At 42.1% G+C, this 25,358-nt stretch overlaps 1 protein-coding gene across 1 annotated transcript in view; it reads left to right on the top strand.

The window, feature by feature from the left end:
• The window catches only part of LOC119918512 (EF-hand calcium-binding domain-containing protein 6-like), a 72,268-nt gene that overhangs the window by 31,012 nt on the left and 15,898 nt on the right, over positions 1–25,358 (top strand). Inside the window, exons 9-19 of the mRNA XM_038739290.1 lie at positions 494–612; positions 1,116–1,249; positions 1,650–1,798; positions 1,959–2,060; positions 2,843–2,933; positions 9,285–9,563; positions 9,658–9,738; positions 9,931–10,043; positions 17,281–17,494; positions 23,123–23,237; positions 24,311–24,438. Of these exons, the coding sequence (XP_038595218.1) occupies positions 494–612; positions 1,116–1,249; positions 1,650–1,798; positions 1,959–2,060; positions 2,843–2,933; positions 9,285–9,563; positions 9,658–9,738; positions 9,931–10,043; positions 17,281–17,494; positions 23,123–23,237; positions 24,311–24,438 (1,525 nt within the window). The remainder of the gene's footprint in view (positions 1–493; positions 613–1,115; positions 1,250–1,649; positions 1,799–1,958; positions 2,061–2,842; positions 2,934–9,284; positions 9,564–9,657; positions 9,739–9,930; positions 10,044–17,280; positions 17,495–23,122; positions 23,238–24,310; positions 24,439–25,358) is intronic.

Genomic DNA, 25,358 nt, shown 5'->3' on the forward strand with positions numbered 1-25,358 from the left:
GAATGTCTGAACACATACTGACGTATGAAATGTGCATACATACAATCAAATTCTAATCATCCTTTTTTAACATCTGTGCATATGGTAATGTCAAGCAACCAGCACAGGCCTGATTTCCAGTATTCCCTATGGTCGTCTGTCAGCTAGGACGAGATCACTAGCACTAACTTTGTGGTCAGCCTTTGTCTCAGGATGAGAGAGAGCTAATTGACTTTTAAAACTTCAGGCCCTGCAGTCAAATCCACTCCAGAAATGCTGCTAAACTTTTTTGACGCGGCTCTAGAGGATTGCGTGTGACAGGTTCATTTTCAATGGCTTTAATTGCTTTTAGCGTCAGGACTCTCTCTCTCTCTCGCTCTGTTAGAACACATGAAGCCAAGCATAAAGCATGACTTCTTTTATCATCTTGTCAATGACATGGATATGCTTGACATCATTAGTCTGTGAAACAGTAGCTTACATGATCATCCAGCATCTGTTTGCTTCTTTCTAGGTTGTGGAATCACTACAGTCCCAATAACAAGTCCACCATTTCCTACGAACTCTTCCTGGACAAGCTAGGCTTTGGAAATAGCCATAGCATCAAGATTGCTCCAGTCTGCACTAAGCTAGGTATGGATACAGTGGATCAAACAGCCTGTCCTCACCAGAAAAACGTTCTTGTAGGTCGACTGTGTAGCAGCTTATTACAACCCATATACGTTGTTAGTTTTGGCTGTATGACAGGAGCAAAGGAGTCAGGCGACGTAGTAAAAAGACCAACAAAGTAAGCACAGTGAGGTGGATGGGGTAAACAGGTGGGTCAAAAAACACAACGAGAAAGAAAGTAAAAGTCTTTAGTTAAAAAGACTTAAGACTTTAGTTAAAAAACAGGGTATTTTCCTAAAATTGTTTTGTTGCCTGATCCTAACCCAACTACAACAGTTTCACAACGTTGACCAGGGGCGCGTTCAGTCTGAAAAGGTGTGCACCATTTTGTTACAGTTTCTGGGTTGAACGACATATTTCTTTGAAACGGCGTGCAACGCGCCCAATGGGCTTGAAGTTTATAAATATATTTACCACAAAATAATTTCTACTATCAAAAGTTATTCTAAAGATTGTGTGTTTTATAGAGATGTCCAGCCGAGGGACAACTCCACCTGAGAAAGTCAAACACAGGAAGCAGAGACCAGAATCAGTTTCCAGCTCGTGTGATGCCCCATCAGCTCTGCCACACAGGAAGCTGCAGACTCTTTTCTACGACAAGGTACAGACTTGTTTGATCGACGTTGTGTGTTTTATTCCTCCTGTTTGCATGTCACCATCTGGCCCTCTCCCCTGCATTATCCTCTTTAAGATGGAGGGGAAATTGGCTCTAAGTGGCGTGTCAGGATGCAAACGGCAGAGGGAACACTTCTAATTAAAATGTTTGCCCAGAAAAATCAGCTCCTGAGTTAGTGTGCTAATCACGGCTAATTTACGGGGGAAAGGAGTCGAGGCTGGCTCTTCCCTCACATCCTAGAGCTTCACTGGGATCTTCTCCATGGCAACAGAAACCAGAGATGATTCACTTCCTGGCCTTCTTGAGAAGAGAAAGACAAAGCAAGAGAGAGATCTGTCTCTAAAATATGAATGTGTGTACATCAGTGTGTTCTTCTACCTGTCAGATGTGTATGAACTGTACCCCGGTGTGGCAAGCGCTGCAGGCCTTTGACACCACCCGCTCTGGCCTAGTAAAACAGGATGTCCTCAGGGCAGTTCTCAGCAGCTTTATATTTCCCATGAACCCGCACTCCTTCCAGAAGCTGACCAGCTGGTAGGGAAAGCAATATTTCATTTATTTATTTTTCTTTTGTCTTCCATCTTTTGACCTACCTTCTCTGCCTCAACCTCCCTGCACTCCACTCTTTAAATCTTAAAATCCAGCTATCATCTATTCTGCGTAATATAATTTTTATGCGTATGTGTATATGCAGCTATGGTGTTAGAGCAACAGGGCCAGTGAGGTGGAAACACTTCTTGGGTCACTTCATGAGTTTGGTCAAACAAGACGGCAACACAAATCTTCACACCAACAGGTCAGTTTGAAATGATATCTTAAGCCTAATTCACACATGGAACTCCACTCCCAAGGCAAAAAGAAAAGCCAAGAGTATTTGTTGTGACAGGATGCAAAATCTGGTCTTTTGCTTTAAAGTCAGATGAATTTTACACTCACCTACCACCCTGACCTAAGGTCAGAGAGGCACACTTCTTCCTGCATTACCACCTAACTTTAGCATGAATATCCAATGCAGAATTGTCCTATATGAACGTAAACCCTGGGGATAATGGACAGTACATGCACATCCTTTTTACAAGGTCTGTGCTACCTTATTGTTTGTCTTCTGGATTTTAGTTGCCAAACAACTTCAAAGTTCTTTAATTCACAGCTGTTCAGAAGAAAAGCTGCACTGTGTAAAATCTTTTTTTTGTAATTTAGCTGATGCTTTTATCCTGAGCGACTTACAATTGCTATGTATGTCAGAAGTCGTAGGCCTCTGAAGCAACTGTCTTGCTCACGGACACATTAGTGTCACAGTGGGAATCGAAATACTGCTCCCACTAGTACTGTGGCCGAACATTTTGAGAGACCTTTCTAGATCTTGAGCTGGCTAATTTACAGATCATCTTACACAGAACTTTAACTCCAGCTGTTAGTCCCACATCAATATTTACTTCATCACTAAAGAAAGAAGAAATGATTCTCCACTATTTGAGGTGCTGGTGAGGTAAAGCAAGAGTTTCTGGTCGTTGTTTGGAATAATAGGGAATTAACAGCCATATACTGTATCTACTGTGATTTGTCCTTTCCTCTCAGGGCCTTTGAGCAGCCTGCAAAAGATGAAGACAACATGGATTTCCAGGACATTTACCATCGACTGAAAGAGATCTTCCATCTGCTGGACACGGTAGGATTTAGGGCTAGGGAAGTGAATAATCGACTAATATGGAGTGATGAATCTCATACTTTGGACAGGTGACTGAAATGCTTTCAAACCTCTTTCTTATTTGTACAAAAATTGACTCAGTAGATTTTGAATGTTATCAGACAGGACACAGGGGAGTAATCTCAGCAGATTGCTAAGAGACAAAGGCACATGCTCAGGTGTATGCTTTAAATATAAATGCCAGACAGCTTTACAGATGAGCCAATCATCCTCCACAGCTTTTTGATGGCCATAAACATGATTAGATGATTGCATATGGCCACTGGTTAGCCACTCAGTCACTAGCCATATGTTCGTCTGACAGCCATCCCCTTCAACACGCCTCCGCATCCAGTTCTGCCTCTTTAATTTCAAATCAGTCTACTTCAGCTGGATGAAACTTTTGAGTTTGACTAAACTTTGGGGGAAGGGGGGTTGAGTTTTCCATTAATTCACAGTTATGTTTGATGTTGCTGCCGCCACTCACAAAACAAGTCAGCTTCCAAGTTTGAGGAAGTGTGTCTGTGTGTGTACGTGTGTGAAGCCTCTCCCAGATATGAATCACACATATCTATCTGCCAGAATCTCCTCCTTTTAGTGGCATGGGAGGGAAAAAAATCCCTCCATCAACTTTTTTAATAATCTATTCAACGGTGGGAGATCAAACAAGAGTGTCCTCACTGCGCCAGCCAATAATGAGGTTTTTCACTCAGGCAGGTTCTAAGCCAACTATGGTTTTTAGACTATCTCTGGGGAAGCATTTAAGAGCTCAGAAGACTTGCTATGATTCACTGTGTTTTTGTATGATTCACAATCTAATATACAAATCAGATGGATTATGTCGCAATTGTGCCAGGCCATAATTAGTACTATCATAATATTACAGTGTATTATCATATAAGGCACTTAAAAATTGTCTAACATGACCTTAACAAGGAGTGAACACAATATCACTAATATATGTACTCTCAATGTAATCCAATATAATAGCCCAAGGGATTAGAGACTGTAGTTTGTGGCATGTCCCCAGAGATCATCAGGGGTACATCTATAAAACAATCCTGAAGTGTTATATATATATCCACATGACCTTCTCCATCTTAGGATTTTTAAAAAAGAATTGTGTTAAATTATAAATGTGTTTAATGAATAATTCTTGTGCTGCTCAACAAATAAAACTTTAAGTGCTACCGTCAAATAAGAGTCTGACAACATCCAGCCAGCCTGGACCCTCACCAGTTTGCTTTAAGAACCAACAGGTCCACAGAGGATGCCATCTCTGCCCTCCACTCAGCCCTCACACACCTTGAGAAAAACAACACCTACATCAGAATGCTGTTTGTGGATTTTAGCTCAGTATCAACACAATCTCCCCATGAAACTGATCCGCAAACTCTGCACTCTGGGTTTAAATACAACACTCTGCAACTGGATATTGGACTTCCTCACAAACAGACCCCAGTCAGTTCGGATTGGTGGACTCACCTCCTCCACTCTAGTGCTCAAGACCGGAGCCCCCCAGGGCTGTGTGCTCAGCCCCCTCCTGTTCATGCTGTACACCCACAACTACATCCCCCGACATGAAAGGAACTCTGCTGTGAAGTTTGCAGACGACACCACCATCATCGGCCGGATTTCAAACAAAGATGAGACTTCATATCGGGAGGAAATTGATAATCTTGCAGAGTGGTGCTCAACAACCTACTGCTCAACATCAGCAAAACCAAGGAGCTGATCATTGATTTCAGGAAACAGGAGATAAAGACACACTCTCCTGTCTACATCAGTGGCGCTGAGGTGGAGCAGCTGAATAGTTTCAGGTTCCTGGGAATCAGCATCACAGAGAACCTGACATGGTCGTCTCACATCTCCACGCTGGTGAAGAAAGCTCAGAAACAACTGTATTTCTTAAGGAAGCTTAAGAATGCCAAATTCCCGTGCCAAGTTCCTGTCAGCTTTTACAGAGGAGCAGTAGAAAGCATCCTGACTGGAAACATCACTAACTGGCATGGGATGTGCATGGCTCAGGACCGGAGGGCTCTGCAGTGGGTGATTAAAACTGCTCAGAAGATCATTGGTACCCATCTCCGGAGCATCAGTGATAGCGGTGAGGTGAGGAGCCTTCAGAGCCCAAAGGATACTAAACGACAGCACCCACCCAGCCACAGCACACTTTTCCTAAAAGAGCAGGTCTAAACCATACTCTGTGATGATATTTACAGAAACCCAACAGTTCCCACCAAGAGCAAGTACTAGGCAACATAGGCAAGGAAAAACTTTCTGTGAAGAGGCAGAAACCTCGAGCAGAACCATGGCTCAGGGTGGGCGGCCATCTGTCTCGACCGGTTGGGGGTGAAGGAGAGAGAGAGAGAGGGATGGAAGGAGAGAGAGAGGGGAGGAAGCCAGCCTACACAATATACACACAGAGGTACAGACACTAACGGCAATGTTGCTATAGACTGAATGAAAAATGGTACAGATATTTATAGTAGTGTTAATGATAATAATCGTAATGTTAATGATTCTAATAACAATAATAACAATAGGACTAGTAACAATAGTCGTTGCAGCAGAGGGTGTCGAGCAGGAACACGGGGGCAGCAGGTGACCCGCAACCACAGATCCAGACTCCACAGCTCCAGAGCCAGAAAACCTGCAGGAAGTGATAGGAGGAGAGAGGAGAGGGACGAGAAAGCACAAGACTACGGGAAAGGGAAGAAGTCGGGGATGAGATTGCATACAGAGGGAGAGAAAGTAGAGGAGAGAGGAGCTCAGTGCATCATGGGAAATCCCCCAGCAGTCTAGGCCTATAGCAGCATAACTAAGGGATGGTTCAGGACTCACCTGAGCCAGCCCTAACTATAAGCTTTATCAAAGAGGAAAGTCTTAAGCCTACTCTTAAATGTGGAGATGGTGTCTGCCTCCTGAACCCAAACTGGAACCTGGTTCTACAGGAGAGGAGCTTGATAGCTGAACGCTCTGGCTCCCATTCTACTTTTGGGGACTCTAGGAACCACAAGTAACCCTGCATTCTGGGAGCGCAGTGCTCTGGTGGGGTAGTAAGGTACTATGAGCTCTTTAAGATAAGATGGTGCCTGACCATTAAGAGCTTTGTAGGTAGAAGAATGATTTTAAATTCTATTCTGGATTTTACTGGAAGTTAATGCATAGAAGCTAAGACAGGAGAAATATGATCTCTCTTCCTGGTTCCTGTCAGAACACGAGCTGCAGCATTCTGGATCAGCTGAAGAGTCTTAATGGATTTTTTCGAGCAGCCTGATAATAAGGAATTGCAGTAATCCAGCCTAGAAGTAACAAATGCATGGACTAGTTTTTCTGCATCATTTTTAGACAGGATGTTCTTGATTTTTGCAATATTACGTAGGTGAAAAAAGGCGGTCCTTGAAATTTGCTTAATGTGAGACTTAAACGACATGTCCTGATCAAAGATAACTCCAAGATTCCTCACAGTGGTGCTGGAGGCCAGGGCGATGCCATCAAGGGAAACTATATCTTTAGATAATGCGTCATAAAAAAAAAAAAGTGTCGTAATGAGGTGCCTGGGCGCCAGAACAATAACTTCAGTTTAACATTAGAAAATTACTGGTCATCCAGGTTTTAACATCCTGAAGGCACATTTCATCAGGCTTGATTAATAGGTATAACTGAGTATCATCTGCATAACAATGAAAGTTTATGGAGTGTTTCCTGATAATATTGCCTAAAGGAAGCATATATAAAGTGAAGAGGATTGGTCTGAGCACAGATCCTTGTGGAACTCCATGACTAACTTTGGAATGCATGGAGGACTCACCGTTAACATGTAAAAACTGAAATCGATCTGATAAATAGGACTTAAACCAGCTTAGAGCGGTTCCTTTAATGCCAATGAAATGTTCCAGTCTCTGCAATAGGATCTGATGGTCAATGGTATCAAAAGCAGCACTAAGATCTAATAAAACCAGTACAGAGACAAGTCCTTTGTCTGATGCAATAAGGAGGTCGTTAGTAATTTTCACCAGTGCTGTCTCTGTGCTATGATGAACTCTAAATCCTGACTGAAAGTCCTCAAATAAACTATTGCTATGTAGAAAGTCACACAGCTGTTTGATGACTGCTTTCTCTATAGGTCAACTGATACACCGAGCAGGAGAAAGTAAGAGAGCGAGAGGAGGAAGGAGAAGCCATCGCTAGCTGCTAAGCTAAAGTCGTTAACGGCTAAGCTAAAGTACTGTAGCGTTGGCTACCTATACTTTTGAAAACAACTATGAAATTAAACAGCAGTCACTAAAATTGTTTAGCAGACATTTGGCTGCTGTAATGACAAATGTAACAAATAACTAGTATTTAGCGAGAGCAGCATAACACGCTACCAACACACAAGGACCGGAAATGGAAATGAGTCAACACGCTTACTGCAGTACGTCAGCACGTCTCAGGGAACCATCTCAGGGAAGCTCATCTGCATGCCCATCATCCTCATCGGGGTCTTGACCTGACTGCAACTTTGCACAGCCATTGAAGAGGAGTGGAGCAACATTCCACAGGCCATAGTCAACAACCTGATCATCCCTATGCAAAGAAGATGTGTTGCACTGCGTGAGGCAAATTGTGTTCACACCAGATACTGACTGGTTTCGGACCCCCCCAATGCAGTGAAACTGAAATGCCTTTGGAGACAGCGTATGGTAGAGAAATGAACATTCAATTCACGGTCAACAGCTCTTGTGGATATTTCTGCAGTCAGCATGCCAATTGCGCGCTCCCTCAAAACTTGCGACATCTGTGGCATTGTGCTGTGTGATGGAACTGCACATTTTTGAGTGGCCTTTTATTGTGGCCAGCCTAAGGCACACCAGTGCAATCCCCATGATGTCTGATCAGCACCTTGATATGACACAACTGTGAGGTGGATGGATTATCTCAGCAAAGGAGAAGTGCTCCCTAACACAGATTTTGACAGATTTGTGAATAATATTTGAGAGAAATAGGCCTTTTGTGTATATAGAGAAAATCTTAGATCTTTCAGCTCATGATGAATGGGGGCAAAAACAAAAGTGTTGCGTTTATAATTTTGTTAAGTATAAAACATAAAATCTTGAGCGGGGAAACAAGCGACCCCTCTCAACTTGGACTGATCCTCGTTTTTGCTGTAATCTGATTGGCTCAACGGTGCTGATCAAAGAAGTTTACTTTCCATCCGGTTTGTGTTTCAAGGGCAACAGAGGAGGTAAATATGGCGAAAAATGTGAATTTAGAAGAAAAAATGTTGGAATAAGTGGCATTTGTACAGTAGCTATTTTAGCCTTCTAACTGACAGTACACATGACATGTTGATAGTTAACAATATACTGTGACTTGAGCTTTCCACTCAGGTTTGACCTGGTCTTGTCCTGTGCAGTGGTGCATTGCTTATACAAACCGAGGAGGCAGGTGTCATCCTAAAGTTTCTTGAAGGTCTTCAATACCACAAAAAAACTATTAGTATTTTTAATAAAAAATGTTGTGGCACTGTTATTGCATATGGTTATGAATGTATGGGAAATAAAGATGAGCTAAATAAGTTTGTTTATTATCATTGATGCACTCATCTACCAAAATCTATTTGAATGAAAATATTTTAAATGCTTATCAAAAGCAAATATTGATATATGTGATTCATTTTGATTAATTCGATTCATTAATTACAAAACTAGAAACTAGTTACAAAACTTGTAATTAATTAGATACATTTTTTTAATTGCTTGAAAGCCCTATTTATTTTATGTCTATTATTATTATTGACAAGGTCAAACTTCAATTAATAGTCTAACTAACTTTCAGCGCATAAATAAAAAATAAATCATAACAAACGCAGCTGGCACACTGGATGTCTTCATTTTTGACACTTATCACAGAAAAGGTTGCTGACCCCTGGTTTAATACAACAAAAACTGAATTCTTGGAGGGAGATTGGGGACGCTGGGGGATGAAGTCAGGAGGAGGTTATACAGGCTTTTCACCTATGATTGTGTTCATTTGAAGCATAATTTGATTTTTTTTAACACGGTTACTAATTGTTTTCACAAATGATGACTTCAGTACACTTTCAAGTGTTGCAAACAGTCAGTCACGTATGAAATAAATTAGGACTTACTTCTGAAACCCTGACCCTGCCTGATTTATCTCTCACCACTTCTTGTCAGTTCCAACTTCAGTCCCACCTTTGCCCTGACTACACTGTCTATATCGATACTTTTCCATGCATATCAATGATATCTAATATCATATCACTGTGAAACAATACAGTCTATACAGGTTGAAAACGAATGCTGACATAGCCTTTCTTTCCAGAAGGAAGTAGGTTTTATCACTCGAGCAGACCTGCTGCATTTACTGGAGAGACCAGGTGGGACCTGGCCCCGAAAAACCAAGCCTCGCCTTCAACGGTCACAGATCCCAGAGTTGCTCAATGCCCTGGACCCAAAACACACTGGGGTCATCCAGCTGGCAAGCCTGGAGAGACTCAACCCCAGCATCACCTCTGCTCCCACCGGCAACACAGGACCACCACACTCCCCTACTAACACAGCCGGGCCCCTGGAAGTCCTGGAGGAGACTGAAGACACTGCTGTATGCTTCTATAACCATTTGCTAGGGTGCATGTGTGTGTGCACTCTTCCATGTAAGGCCATACATGTGTACTTTTATTCTTTTTCTTCCTCAGGAAGAGCAAAAAACACCAGATGAGAGGCAGACCACGCAGTGTGCTGATAAAGTGTATGTGACATCTGCTTCATGGAGAACAGTGAGTGTGTTACAACACAACATACTGTGATCAAATATCACACATATCACACATAGCGATGAGATCAAACAGAGAAAAAAAACCAGAAGATGAGATCAAAAGAAAAAAGAGGACTTAATTATTAATGTTTTGTTTGATTTGTGTGCGTCTGCTGTAAGCCTGTGTGTGCATTGTCTGTACTTCTATATTAAGGTGGAGAATGTATCGCTGGGCAAGCTGTGTGACCCTCAGCACATTACACAGGAAGATCTGAGGAAGGCCATAAGCTGCAATGGCATGTCTGTCTCAGACACACACTTTAACAAGTAAGAAACATACTCAGACACACGCAGTGCAGAAATCTAAAACTCAAGAAGACAAAAAGAGACGGCAGCTGCAATTTTCAGAAATCACCAGGAAAGTTGCAACACCAAGAACTATGATAACACCCTGGAGAGAGTCTGTCGGTGGGCACTGAAACAGACATTTATATTTGTGTGCTATATTTTTAATATATTTTGTAAAGCTAGGATTTCCATCCATCCATCCATCCATCGTCAACCACTTATCCTGCGTACAGGGTCGCGGGGGCCTAGAGCCAATCCCAGCTGGCATCGGCCGAAAGGCACCCTGGAAAGGTCGCCAGTCCATCGCAGGGCAAAGCTAGGATTTATTTAAAAAACATAATGATAAAGATGCTGCCATGCTTATTTACAGTGGGTAGGTTTGGGTATAAAAAGCCTGTCACTAGTACACCTCATACTACCTCCACTGCTCAAATAAATGATCATTTGATTGTGTTCATTAACGTGACACCTAATTTAAGAAGTGTCAAGATTTCACCAGCTCATTATTTACTGAACGTTACTGAGATGACATTGTGTTTCATCAAATTTGTAATAAGTTAAGGTCACAAAACTCCATGAAAGGATTTAATGGAGGAAACATCTTCGTCAATTTAACAACACATGCAGCATTTAGAAAACGGAGTCAGAAACCAACATAAACATAAATGATGATACACAGACCAGACTTCAATAACTTCTTGAGGCAACAACAAGCTTGACAGTGTGTTTTGTAAATGCTGCACGTGTCAATTTGCGTGTGTTTAATCTATTATGTTTTTTATTTTTAAAGTTGCGCTGTGTTCGCCATTGTCAGCCACCATAACTTTATGTCCTTTAGCGCACTCCCCACTCCTGCTGACCTAGTGTGTGTATTGACTTACTGCTTCTTTGTCCTCATGTTTCAGTGCAAGTTCATAGTGCAAGTTCGTTATGAGGTGGTGAGAAACCTAACATTACACTCAGCTAATTTGATAATTGCTGTGATCTAGATATACATTTTTCATTCATGGTTTGTTGTGTTCTCTAGCAGTAGTTTATAAAGTAGATATTATGGCAATTCATAATACAAATTGTTCTTTGGGTCTCAAGCTGAAAAAAATTGGGAAACCCTGCGTTAGAGGATCAGGAGTTACATCATGGAGGTCAGAGATCCTATTCAGTCCAATGAGAATTGCTCACCTGGCCAATCACTAGGCGCATACTGTACGCCAAAAAGGTTTAGGTAACCCGTGTATATGCATAGGGTCTCTCGATAGGTAGCATATTATCGACAGAACACAGGAGTTCCCGTCCCCATCACAGAACTGAAACAGTTCAGTTCAGCTCACTGACTAGTGAACAGAGAACAGTCAGTCATGAAGGATGAGTGAGCTGAGAATTTAGTTCTCAAGCTTAGTGATTATCCGAATTACCTCCTGTAGTCAGCTAACCGGCTGTCAGTCGAGACGGACTGGGTTTCTTCTGTTGGGGAGTTTGGTTTAAAACGCTGCCAGGTGTGTGTGCCGATTGCCACAATTTTTGCCACCCGTGTTTTAGGCCATTAGCTCCCAAGCCTTGACTCAAGCTTGCATTGTTTTATTTCTGGTAAAAGCACATTCTTTTTATATCAGTTGCAGTGAGTGTTGTGCTAAGCTGTGGCTTGTTTCCTATTTATTTAAATATAAATGTATAACAAATACAGTGATAAAGTTTTCAAAAGTGAACTATACTACTAAGTGAAGATGGAGTCCAGTGTTCCAGCAGAAGTAGCACAGAAAGCAGTGCTACAGGCTGGGAGACCAGTAGCAGCTCGGACAGGATGAGGCCAGGGTGCTGCTGAGAAAATGAAGCGACAGAAAGGGTATGGCTCAGTGATATTTTGTAGAAAATCCTCATCATGTCAATTCTGTAATCATACAACAGAAACACATGCTGTGACATCATGATTTACTGTCACTAGGATGATGATATGCTAATTCTAGTTGTACTGTGAATGATCAATTATTGTTAAATACATACAATCTCTGGAGTTGAACTGAATGATTTCATGTGAGCTTGTTATGTAATGTGGGCTAACGTTAGGTTACACAGCTAACTTACCACAGATAACACAAATTTTGCAAACTGCAGATGACAAGGATGAACCTGATCCTGAATCACAAGCATTAAGTTAAAAGAAGATTCTTAAGGCTACAAGGCTACAGTCCTTTTCCTTGTAGTCTCCTACAGATGAGGATGACGTTCTCATCTCAGTGTGTCAAACACCGACGTTTGAGATAGCTTGCTAGCTAGCTAGCTAGTTAGCAACCGGAACGCTACTAGCGTTTGCAGTCACCCCAGGTTGTCATATATAGATGCGCCTGGAGGCGTCTCATACAGACGTTGAAGCGGACCTTTTGCGTCAAATAAGTTTTGCTACCCTTTCTCAAATCGTATATGACGCCCTCTCTTACTGCAGTAGATATCCTGTCAGCTAATAGGATGAAATGTCGCTACCACCCCCTGCAGTTGTAGCTAGTAAACTGCCCTCAAAAATACAGATCTCTTTTTACAGACTGTTTTGTGTGTAGAAGTCACTGTGTATTTCTGTGGATATAATTTTAAACAACTCAAATGTAAATATACATATTTGGGGATAGTGATAAATTTTAGCATCATAGTACACCTTAGAGGACTGTTTTCTGTGGGTAACAAATTCCAATATATAGTATGTTCATCATCTGTGGAGAACAAAGTTTAGTGGTGAAAGAAACAACTCCTTGTAGCGCTTCTACAGCTGGTGGCTCTTTTTATGTCTGCAGTGACATCATTGCCTCACCTCTGGGGTTTCCCTCCACTTCCGTGAGGGCTCGGCCAATAGAAATCCTTTTTTTGGTTTAAACTTGGGCAGATGACATAAGATTTTGCTGCTTTTTCTTTTTTTCCCAGGCCTTTGTTCTTAAGATGTATGGTTCCAATAGACATGATAGGGCCATTACCTGGGCACAACTTATCACCTGAGCAGATAGCATGTCTTCAATTACTGCCTCTGTTCGTGTAGTGTTCCTTCAGCATCCTAGCTTCACACTGGCAAATCTACAAGCGAGTCCTTGGTGTGTCACCTGAAGTTGCTGAAGTTGTGGTGAAGGCGACATACATCTCATATTACTTGCTGACACTCAGGTGGAGTAGAAGATCCCAGCAGCGCAACCTACTTCCTGTGTCCTGTCAACATGCAGCTGTGTCCTAATTTATCATCTACCATCCCTTTGATGACCCAATACCTCCTCGACTTACCAATAGCATCAAAGACTCTTTTTAGGGCCACAATCAGTAAAATACAATAATTCCAAGCAGCGTTTGTAAAATATACTACATCTGTGTCATGTCGTTATCATTTCATATTGAGCCAAATAAAATAAAATCTTGATCGTTTTGTCAACAGCAAACTACATATTGACAGCTATAATATCACAAAAACATGATGAAGACACATCAGGTGATATACTAACTGTTTCTCTTTAATATTTCAATATAATGTGAAATGCAGAACTAGTATTTAAAGTGATTTCAATATCTGAATTACAAGTAATTCAGAATATTTCAATAAAACATTAAGCAACCTGAAACTAGGCTTATTTGTAGATTCAAGAAATATTTATAATTTAAAGGCTTTTGGAGTTAGTGTTTACAATCATTTAAGTACCTGTGTATGACAACTGTGTATGTGTGTGTGTGTGTGTGATTGAGAGAGAATGAGAAAAACTAAAACTACACCGGAATTGCATAAATTTCACTTTAATGTCTGCTCTCTTCCTTGGTGGCAAGTGTTTTATGGCAGGGATCAAGCTCATAAAAAATCTTCATCCTCATCAAGAGGTTAGTTCACAGCTGCAAGGAGTTCTCTGTGGTACTCCGTTATCTCTCTACAGCCTCTTCCATCCTCTCTGCCATGGACATCGTTAGGCCTATTTTAGGGGGGCTGAAGCCTACCTAACATGGTCCTCCTCCTGGCTGTTTCCTCTGCTTCATAATGTGAATCCCTGTTATGGTCAGGCACTAAGACCCTGAGGGAGGCTGCCTTTCATTGCTGCTCTGCCGAGCTGCTGAGCAATGTTTCTACACACACACACACACACATACATACATGGTGAAGGAAGACTGATTCAGCATAGTGAATGATACAGAGTGAAACTATAAGTTGTTGTTACTGTATTGAACTTAAGCTACATTTACTTGAGCTAAAGGAAAGGGGATGTTTGTATGCAAGCGAAACTACAGAGCAAAATCACACTCTGGTTGAACCAATCCACCTGCAACTTATCTAAGAGAGGGAGGAATTGGACATGGTATTACTTTATCACATTTACATGAGCAGCTGGGTAGCATTTAAGCCAAGGCCTACAGAACAACTCAATTTGGCCTAAGTGAATTCCCCCCAAGCAGCGTAGATGTGACTAAATTGGGCATTGGAACCATTGTATTTTGGTGGGACAAGCAGAGATGCTCACAAGTCTTTGAGCTAGAGTCCAAGCCAAGTCTCAAGTCTCTGAGCAAGAGGCCAAGTCAAGTCTCAAGTCTCTCGTGATTATAACGAATGCTGTATCACCTGCTGCGTTCAATCCAGGTTGCTTATAAAACTGCATACCTATAAGGAATTCTGTAACTGTAACCCTGGCTTATTAATTACTGCAAGTTAACACACACCCCAGACTCTTAAACCCAGTGTAACGTTAACTAAATAAAACTGTAAAATTACATGGTCAACAATAAAGCTGTAACCTGTTTTTAACTTACAGAGCACAACCATGTAATGTGCAATGCAGTCAATGATGTCTTAAACTACTGTAAGTCAACACATCCCCAAATCTCAAACCAGTGTAACGTTATAACGAAATAAAACTGTAAGGTTACATGATCAACTATAAACCTGTAAACTCTTTCTAGTCAACGGTAATTATTAACTTGATGGCAGCCAGCGGGACGTAAATGATTACGTTAATTGACCACCACAAGTTTGGCAAGTAAACAAACGCTCATTCATCTTTTCATAATGAACGACAGTCGGAGCAGACCTCTCGTAGGTCGTAGCTGAAGCACGAAGCAAGCTAACGTTAGATGGCCAATGCTGAGCTAAACATGTTTACTCACCACAGGTTACTAACCTATTTGCATTCAGCGCATCTTTGTTTGGGTCGTCTTTGGTAATGTTAACAATAACCAGAGTTAGCAGCTCTTTGAATCCCCACCAGAGATGAGCCCAATGAGGGTGGTGTCATCCGCAAACTTCAGGAGCTTGAGAGAAGGGGGGAAGAATGCAGCCTTGAGGGGAACCGGTGCTGATGGTCCTGGAATCAGAGAGATGTTTTCATGCTGCTTCCTGTCCGTCAGGAAGTCAGTGATCTACCTGCAGGTAGAGTCAGGCACGTTCAGCTGAGAGAGCTTGTCCTGCAGCAGGGCCGGGATGGTAGTGTTGAAAGCAGAGCTGAAATCTAAAAACAGGATCCTGGCATAGGTTCCTGGGGAGTCCAGGTGCTGGAGGATGTAGTGAAGGGCCATGTTTACTGCATCATCTATAGACCTGTTGGCTCTGTAGGCGAACTGCAGGGGGTCCAGGAGTGGGTCTGTAATGGATTTTACAGAGGTCAGGGCGACGTGTCTTTAGTCGTTTAGTCCAGTGGTACTTGGTTTCTTGGGGACAGGGATGATGGTGGAGACTTTGAAGCAGACTGGCACATGCCATGTCTCCAGTGAGGTGTTAAAAATGTCTGTGAACACCGGAGACAGCTGATCAGCACAGTGCTTCAGGGTGGATGGGGAGACAGAGTCCGGCCCAGCTGCTTTGCTGGGTTTCTGCCTCCTGAACAGTCTGTTGACTTCCCCCTCTGAGACGGAGAGAGGAAGGGAGGGGGTGGAGCTGGCAAACTCTGAAGAGTGGGGGGAGGAGATGGTGGACTGGGGTTGAAAATGAGCGGAAGAGTCACGGGGGATGGTGTCCAATTGACTCTCAAAGCGGCAGTAGAACTGGTTCAGCTCATTTGCCGGGCGAGAGTCGTTGATCTAGTGGGGGGCTTTGGGTTTGTAGTTAGTGATCTGTCTGTCTGTCTGTCCCCCTCCAGACAGAAGTGGCGTCGTTTGCAGAGAATTGGTTCTTTAGCCTCTCTGCGTTCTCTGCAAACGACCACTTCTGTCTGGAGGGGGTTCAGACAGACATTTAGATGCTTTGTTGCATATCATATAATGTGCATGCCGACAGTGTCCATGACGACACTGTGTCTGACGTATATGTCTCATTATGTGTAGTATAACTTAGGATATAAAAACTGAAGTCAAGTATATTACTGTTATTGGCACGTCATGTCCATGCATACATGTGCAGTGCAGTGCACTAATTTGTTCTCTGATATCAGATTTCTGTTCAACTTGGGTTGAATTTACTTTATACGGTGTGCATACGCTTGCTCCAGTCATGTTGCTGAGCTGGTAAGGAGATATACAGCTGAACCGAAGCCATGTTTACCATCTTCTCACTGACCCGCCCTTCTCTGCTTCTGATTGGCTTGTAGTACTTAACTAGGAACTGCACATGTGCAACTCCCAACAAAGATCATTTAGAAACAAGATGTATCACTCCACAGCTAAAACGAAGCCTTCAACACACAGGGTGAAAAGAGGAGTGTTTTGAAACATTGCCATTTTGAAACACCATGTTCTAAAAGTTGTGAAACGTTGCAGTTTGGTTAGGTTTAGGCACAAAAAGTATTTGGTTGGGTTTAACAAAACTACTTGGTTATGGTTGGGAAAGGATCATGGTTTGGGTTGAAATAACTACGTATGTCAGTTAACATGTAAGTTAACTAACGTCACTTATGTCAATTTATGTAACCCAAATAAATATATTTAATGTTGACTTTATGTTTTACACAGGACGAGAACCCTGGTTCAAAGTTGGGGTTCTGGCCCTCCATCCACCCCAACCACCCCCTTACTCAGTCTTTTCTGTTAAATATCATAAACCTACCTTTACTGTCAAAAACTGACGCTACGGGGCTTCCCCCACTACGTTGAACTGTGACAATATCCTATCTATATCTATGAATTTTTGGTTCTTGAAGGGTGGAAGTACAGGATGATTTGCTCTGCTCTCTATTCTCTCTATTGGTCACATGGACTTGTGCATGCAGTCTCTTGACTATAGCCCTGACTACAACATCTTTAATTTATAGCGCACTTCTGCTCTAAACAATCTGCCCTACAGGCCAAGCACATCACCTCAGACGACCCTTCAGTCAGTCAGTGGACAGCAGTCTCCCTCAGGCCTGCAGGTTGCTCCAGAGACCTGCACCATCCTGGACAATGTTTTCCAGAGGATGAGATCGAGGTTAGAGCAACGCCACAGCAGCCTGACTGACTGCATCCAGGCCGTCACGCACAGCTCTGATGGGACACTGTCAGAGACAGATGTATGGAAGGTGTGTGGGAAACAAACAAAAGCTACATGACCATTTGTACAGCAGAGATATACATATTTAGTGTTTGCGATTATAATTCATACTAAAATTTATTTTAAAAGCTGAATGCCATTCTACTGCTATGCAGTCTGACTCATAGCAAGTGAACTGCCGGTACAAGCCAAGTGGCTGAAAAGTAAAGCTAAACCGGAAGTGCTAAAAATAGCAGTTTTTTATATGGCTACTTGTTCTCCGTAGTCAATCCCAATAGACCATATGTTAAAATGTTATGTTGTTAAAGTTATGCATGCATAAGGGTGTGGCTGCTTTGAGTGACAGGTGAGGGGTGCCCTGCTGTCACTGCTATCTGCTGTCTGCTAGCCATCACCTCAGCTGATTCGAGTCACTAAGGTTGACATTGGTTTTTGCCTTTTGGAAATTTTTTCATGCAAATGTCAGACGAATAATATGGCTCGGTGTGCGGTTAAGTGACAGACCATCCAAGAAGGCTGAGCTCCAGGATTTTCAGTGAGTGAAATTCATGGAATGTTATTTTATGTACTGTATGTTAGCAATAATTACATACATAGTTATTAAGCTTAGCTCATTAACTAGCTAACTAGCCAGCTTGGAGCAACGTAAAGCTGTGCTAACAATGCTAACTTAATGAGAGTGTATGCTAGCCACAGATATTAAACAGGTACAGTATGCACCAAAGTTGTCTGTGTGTGGTTGGAAAATAAAGGTCCACCTCGTTAGTTAGCTGATGTCATGCAATATTAATGTTAATGCCATATGGACAATGTAATGTTAACATGAAGTGAATGCTAGATTTGGCTAGATACTGTGATCAGGAAGACGAAGGACCTGCGGACACTATTAGAATAAATGGCTGCACCTGTGCCTGCTAATAAGGTGTAAGGCATGTGAGTGACGTAGTCAGCCATCCTGTTATCTGGTCTAATGCGGATGGCAATTGCGGTGTATTACAGTTTCTGTAGTGTAATGGATTAGACGCTCACCTTCCATGCTCAAGGTTCCTGGTTTGAGACCAGACGAAAACAATGACCTGTATTTTGGTCTCTTATCATGCATTGTGTGATTAGGGTGATGTTCGCTGGTGTGTTAATGCTGGTGGTCCAGTGGGCACTGACTACATTTGACTTTGCCCTTATCCCAATAGCGACAGCTCTTAGAGGGCAATGCCTATATGAAATAGAACGTTGGTTACGTATTGTAACCCCAGATTCTATGAATATAGGCGTAGCCCTCTAAGCTGCGGCCCGACTGGTGCCACCAGCGTTGGCTGAAGAAAAAAAAAAAAGCTGACCTTTTGGGTGCAGATCTCTGGTCTTGCCGGTATTATTATTATATACCCAATTTGCTGACCTAAGAGAGGCCCGTGCACGGCACATGGGCGCGAAAGGAATCTTCAGGACTGCGTATGCGCGCGGGGATGAACCCAATAGCGACAGCTCTTAGAGGGGTACGCCTATACTCATAGAATCTGGGGTTACAATACGTAACGTACGTTGCTTTCACATCCATAGGCTCAGACGTCCACCATCGTGATCCGGTAATGTGCATCACATGCAGCCATCAAAACGAGTGAGTTACTCCCTTTAAAATTAAAGTAGTCACTTCACTCCCTTTAAAATTAAAGCATTTCGGGGGGGTTTGATGGTGACATGTTTCCCATCGATAGCGCCAAGACACATAGGGAAGTTCCAAAAATCCTGTGCAATGCTCCACTGTGTCTGGGACGGGAAGGGGAAGAATTTCATTTAGTACAACGTAATCGCATCACTCAGTCGTCCCGAACCTAAGAAGCTACGTTCACACCCGCTTGGGTTCATTTCCCTTTATCTCCCCTTCGCCTTGACCTTCGGCGTCATACTGGCAATTCAGACTCATTCCCCAAATACTGCGTTCTACTCAAGCAACCATATAAATTGGGTCAGCGTACACCCTTCTTTTCTTCGGAGTCCATGACCCCAAACACTCGCAAGACCCTCGTGAACCAATCGCAACTCTCCCAGAGTACAACACGTCAGATCGTCTCTGAGTCGGTTTCAGTGGCCTTTCGATTCCTGGTGCCACCGCCATTTCCGCCAAGCACTCTTTCTCATCATGCTTTTCTCCCATCCATTACCCCGGTCACTCCTTCAGTATCAGAGCTACCCTTACAGCCTCCCACGTCATTCCCGAGCACCTGATACATATCATGTGCCGCTGGTCCTCCCAAACATACTATGATCACAATCATTCAGATCCCAAAGATCTTAGATCAGCTGCTGATCTAAGAGCTTTTGGGTGTCTGTGGTGCGAGGGTGCTACGGCGGATTTCCCTACCGTAGCTTCCCCACAACGCTTTCGAATGTCTCTTCGGCAACCGCAAGCCTTGTACATCTTCTGTTTTGATCATCTATAAATCATTTAATCATACCTGTTGATTGTGTGGTCCTTGCTAGTGCAGTGGTGCTAATTAGCAGAGTTTCAGGAGCGGGACCACCCAGCTACCACATCATCGCCAGCATTCCCATAAATACCCACACGTCCTAACTCCTCCCCTTCGCTCTCGTATCCTGCATCCCTCCCCCCACATCCCTTTCTCTGTCCTGCCTCCTGATCTTCTTCCTCTCCACAGGGTTATAAGGGGGTCCGTTGTGCCCGGGTGCTACAGCAGATTTCCCTATCGTAGCTTCCCCACAATTCTTTCAAATGTGTCTTTGGCAACTGCAAGCCTCGTACATCTTCTTGGGCCTGTGCAAGTGGTAACAGCTTTGCCTGGCATGGGCCGATTGAGCTGCAGAGTCCGTGGGGTGGTAAAGGGAAAGCGGATAAAGGGAGGGAACGTAAGGATGAGGAGGAGCAGAGGTGGCAATGGTGTTATGACTACAGATGTTATTTTTTGGCAAATATGTCAGAGCTATGTTTAGGCAAATTCAAAAACAGTGACAGTGCCATCTCTAAGCAGTTCACTGCGTTTGGAGGTGGTCTTTAGTTAGCTGCTGTACTTAAAAACATATAATTTCCCCTACGTGTGAAATGAACTCCATCTTTCAAAAACAGTGCAGGACTGTCATGTTTAATGTGAGTGTTCTGAATCAGGGCACCATTTATTCTATGAACAAATGTAGACATGACGCTGTTGACAAGTTTTCTGGCCTTGGCACCATCCTTCCACTGGCACCTTTGAGTCACAGACCAGGGTACAGGAGGAAACTTGTGCAGGTCCTCCTTCATCATGTTGACCAGCTTGACGCTGCTGACCATGTCGTTGCTGCCACAGTAGATGATGAAGACATCTGGTGCTCCTCTTCCTCGCATGGAGTAGAAAAAGAAGGGAGAAGGCCTTTCCACATCAGTCCCCCCACCACTGTCACATCTGGCATGCTTCCCAAGGTCTCTGCAGCTCTCTGGGCACCTTGTTAGACGTAACATAGTCAGCAATGATCCATACTGTGGTTGTAGAGTGTAATAAATTCTTCAGGTAATGAAAAATATAAAACAATCTATAAAAGTGGCTCTGTTTTTCCGTTGATAATACTATTACAGTATGTCACATCTGTAGGAGAAAATGGTACAAGGGAGCAACCCCTTAAAATATGGATGACCGTATTTTCAATCTAAAATCAGCTGTCTAGAGTAAATTGCAGTTTATGCTGTGTGGCCATGACCTCAACAAGGACCGATCACTGAAAGAAATAAACATCTCGCAACAAATATAAAAGTGCCTTTCTTTCTCAGCAGTCATATTCAACATAATAATCTCACACAGCGCTGCTGATAGTGGCATTCAAATCAGCTCAAATCAGTGTGGGAAATTACAAGCTTTATGGTAAGCTGTTATGCACCAATGCATCCACAATGTGAATCAAAGTGCAGATTTTTGAATTTCTTGTTTGGTAATATTCCTTCAATCTATCTCAATTAAGGAATGTACCTACCTTTCATGTCAGAATGATAATGGGTCATGAGTTCAGAGTTGTTATAAATATGTCAAACACAGAAAATCTTACTGTTTTTTGACCAAAGGGCAGGGGGATATGTGATGTGTGAATCTTTGCACAAGCAGATAGGTAAAGAAAGAGAAGTACAGCGTACTGAGGGTGAGAACTCTTAGTAGAAAACAAGCACAAATACCCAATGTAAAAGAGGCTGCAATGTCTACAATTAGATCCTAAAAATAAAAGATACACATGGTGCTCGATACAAGCTGTCTGAATCAATGTTCCTGTTTGTTAAATGTTCAGCAACGGGCATCAGTTTGGTTCTATGAATCATCACATCACTCTACCTGAGCCTCACAATATTCACTTCGGTCCTATTATGTTTCACCCATTCGAGATTCTAACTGATGTTGACTGTGCTGCTACACAGGATCTTTTTTTTTTAGCTTTTTTGAGAGGATAATTCCGATTTATTACCACTTTGTTGTTATTTTCATTATTATAGCTATGGCAAGATTATGATAATATTGTACTAATGTACAAACTAATTAAGATTTGAGAACATTGTGACAAAAACATTTTTTTAATTTCTCTGTATGAATATATTTTGCTGAAAATACTGTACTGTACTACTGTACTATTACTTGTAAAGAAATATATTTACATTGCTGTATTGGTACTTTTATTTAAGTAAAGGAGCTGAGTGGACTTTGCAGATTTGTAATGTGCCCCGAGCTGCAGTCTTTAGAACAACTGTCTGGAGGAACGTCTCAAACAAGCTTGGCCACGCCAACCATGTGTTTGTTTTGATGGAGACAATAAGATATCTGATCTCAGACATATTCGGCTGTACATATCGGATCTAAATAATATTTTTATATTCATTATTTGGTGTGTGGCAAAAAAAAATGCAGTGCTCAAGTACATGAGCAGTCACAGAGCTGCTTCCTGGGCTTGGTTCAGAGGCTTTTTTTTATCAATAAAACAGACGGGCTGAAAGAATTCTTTGCCATAATTTTTTTTTTTAAATGTCAGTTATCAGCAGTTAACATACTGAGTAGATAGGAGCTATGGCCAAAACTATGAGATGAACCCAGAGGTTATAATAAACCAGAGTTATTCTTTAAGAGCTAAAGTCACAGTATGGTTTACTGTGTGTACACATTGAGGTCCTGTATGTTGATTTTAATTGCTAAATAGAAACAAATCCATCAGGAATATAGTGGAATTGTGGCATGGTAAAGTCATGTCCTAGTAAAACGAAACATTATTTGAGTTATTTAAAAAACATGATCATTTATTATCGTTTTGAACAAATGACACAGTGTGACAGAAGGGCTAGAGCAGTCACCCCACCTGGATTTAAACTCAGGTCTACAGGGTACCAAACATGCAACTTGACCGCAACACCAAACTGCCAGGCCTGTTGGTATGACAGTCACAGCGCATACTCAACCGTAGTGACGGTGGTCAGTCACACACAGTAAATACATACATAAAATCAGTATATATCATGTATATATATTTGACTTTGTTTCTTTAATTTGCTTTTATTTAACATTTTAAATCTTTCACAGTTGGTCAGTGAAGGATACAGGTCAAATGTGCTTGTGAATGTGGTTCTGACTCTGAGAAGTCAATGCAACCTGGCCTGAGAATGCCAAACCAGTTGCGCTTTCTCTCCATTTGCTCCCAGATACTAGAGGACAGCTGGGTCATCTTAGACGATACAAATTTCAACAAGTTCACTAAACTGCTGGGCTGCAGGGATGGACGGATTGAGTGCTCACTGTTCCTGGCAAAGTATGAGGGTGAGTTAGAACATCTTGACCAGAGGTGTCCCATCAATCCCATCAGTTCTGCATGGCAGTGTTTTCAATGTTTAAAGAGAGATTTTAAAAATCCCTTCCTACTCCCCACCAGGCTCCCGTCCCCCTCCACTCCTTCTTGCCTTGCATCCAAACTCCTACCCCACCCATGGTGATCAAACATAAGCCCCCCGCTTCCTGTAAAATGATGTCTTTCTTAGCACATGAGCCATTGGAGAAATCATCCTGGATTATAAATAGAGTAAGAGTGAGCCTCTTCGTCTCTCATTAGCAGAGTGAAAAAGCACACAGACACCGAATCGCACTCATTTTTGCTTGTTTGGGCTAATTATGTGCTTTGGAAGCAGAAAACAGAGCAGCAGGGCATCGCACTAATTTGTATCCTCTAAAAAAAAAGAAACACAGTAGAAAGAATAACAAAATAGAGAAGAATCATTAAACAAAACCAGGACGTAAAGTTAGTCATGTTTGCAAGGCATACAAAAGGAGTTTCCTAGATTTAGAATACAAGTGTGCTTCTAATTGAATGTAAATTAGGTCAGGCAGTTAAATGGCCAGTGTGCTTTCCAGACATGAAGGGCATTCTGCGGAGTATGGAAAAACACAAATAAATCACAAAATGGAACACAAATTCCAATTTGTTGGGTATAATTCTCTCACAAAGAGATGGGAATTTAGGGGAAACTGTTCATGTTTATTAAGGGACAACAATGTGCATTGATTAACCTGGGCACTTGCTTAATTATCATCTGCGGTCCCTGGCAGGTTGATGGCATATAAATGACATTGAAAGAAAACATAGAATAAGCACAGACAAACTGTAAAACAGTGACATAACCGCCACCCAGATTATGACAGGATGTTTGTTTGTCCAGAAGCCACTGATGTGGAGAAGGTATTCACCAACATAATTATCAACCATTTGTGAGGTTTTACTCAAACACATCGTTTTCTGTCAACAATGTATGATTTTATCCATTTAATTACATCAGTTAATTGTGTCCTTGATTAAAAGGCCGAATATGTAACATCTCCTGTCCCCATTGTTTCTGTAGAGGCCACAGTCAGAGACAGAGAGCAGGGCTCTGAGGGTCATGGTGAGAAAGCTGAGGTTGATCCCCTGCTATCTTGTGCTGAGCAGTGCCTGGCTGCTATGAAGACCAGGATCAAGATCATTCATGGGGTAAGGAAAATGTTTGCAGGAAATCTTTCAGACCAGCTACAAAATCAGAAATCAGCTGCTTAATAAACATCCTTATTGTTTAATAAAAAAATAAGGATGTCTTAAAAAGAATGATGTGAATTCACTGCTTTTTCAAGATTCAAAAGCAAATAAGGAGAGAGAGAAGGGGAACAACACACAGCAAAGGTCTCCACTTCATACTTTACAGGAAACGATACAGAATTACTCTGTCAGACAACAGTTTTGTTACACAAAAGTTTGAGTAGTCACTAAGGAAAGAGTGAGAAATGAATCAGGAACGACCTTCCAATTAATGAATTGTTAATAAGTAGTTCCAGAATAACTGAATTGATAATGATGAGAAACTCAAGAACAGACTTGGAGATACTGTTACTCTATTACTACTCTGTGTCTGAGTCTCTGTTCCTGTCTAGCACTGGCTGTTACCAACAGTAACAATAGGTGTCATCAAATCAGCCAGGACTAAAACTCTTAAAGGTTCCTATGGAGTTTTTGACCTCTACTAGAACTATGGATCTGTTTTTGTATCAGTAGGTCCCCGTTTTGTTTATCCCAGTCACACACATGAGGATGAGGACATACTGTACATGCATGCATGTGTGCACGTGGGTGACGCAATGCAGAGCCCTGCCAAAGGTTTCACACTGTTCCACTGAACTACAGGTAGCAGTAACACACAGAAATATGCAGCAATGTGCCAACAAAGACAGAGAAGAAGAATCCTGCAAGCAAGTACACATAAATGTCAAAAATGCTGGATTCTAAAACACTTGAAAACTTGGCTTTGCAAATGTTTTATAAGGAAGGAAATGCATTCATTACATTTTTTAGAGGTAAAGTTAGAAACACTGGCATAACTTGAGTTTATTTACAGGAAAACTCCACAGGGCACCTTTAGC

The sequence above is a fragment of the Micropterus salmoides genome, unplaced genomic scaffold, assembly GCF_014851395.1.
Source record: "Micropterus salmoides isolate LMB-PRFRI ecotype aquatic unplaced genomic scaffold, ASM1485139v1 Ms_hic_scaffold_23, whole genome shotgun sequence".
NCBI lineage: Eukaryota > Metazoa > Chordata > Actinopteri > Centrarchiformes > Centrarchidae > Micropterus > Micropterus salmoides.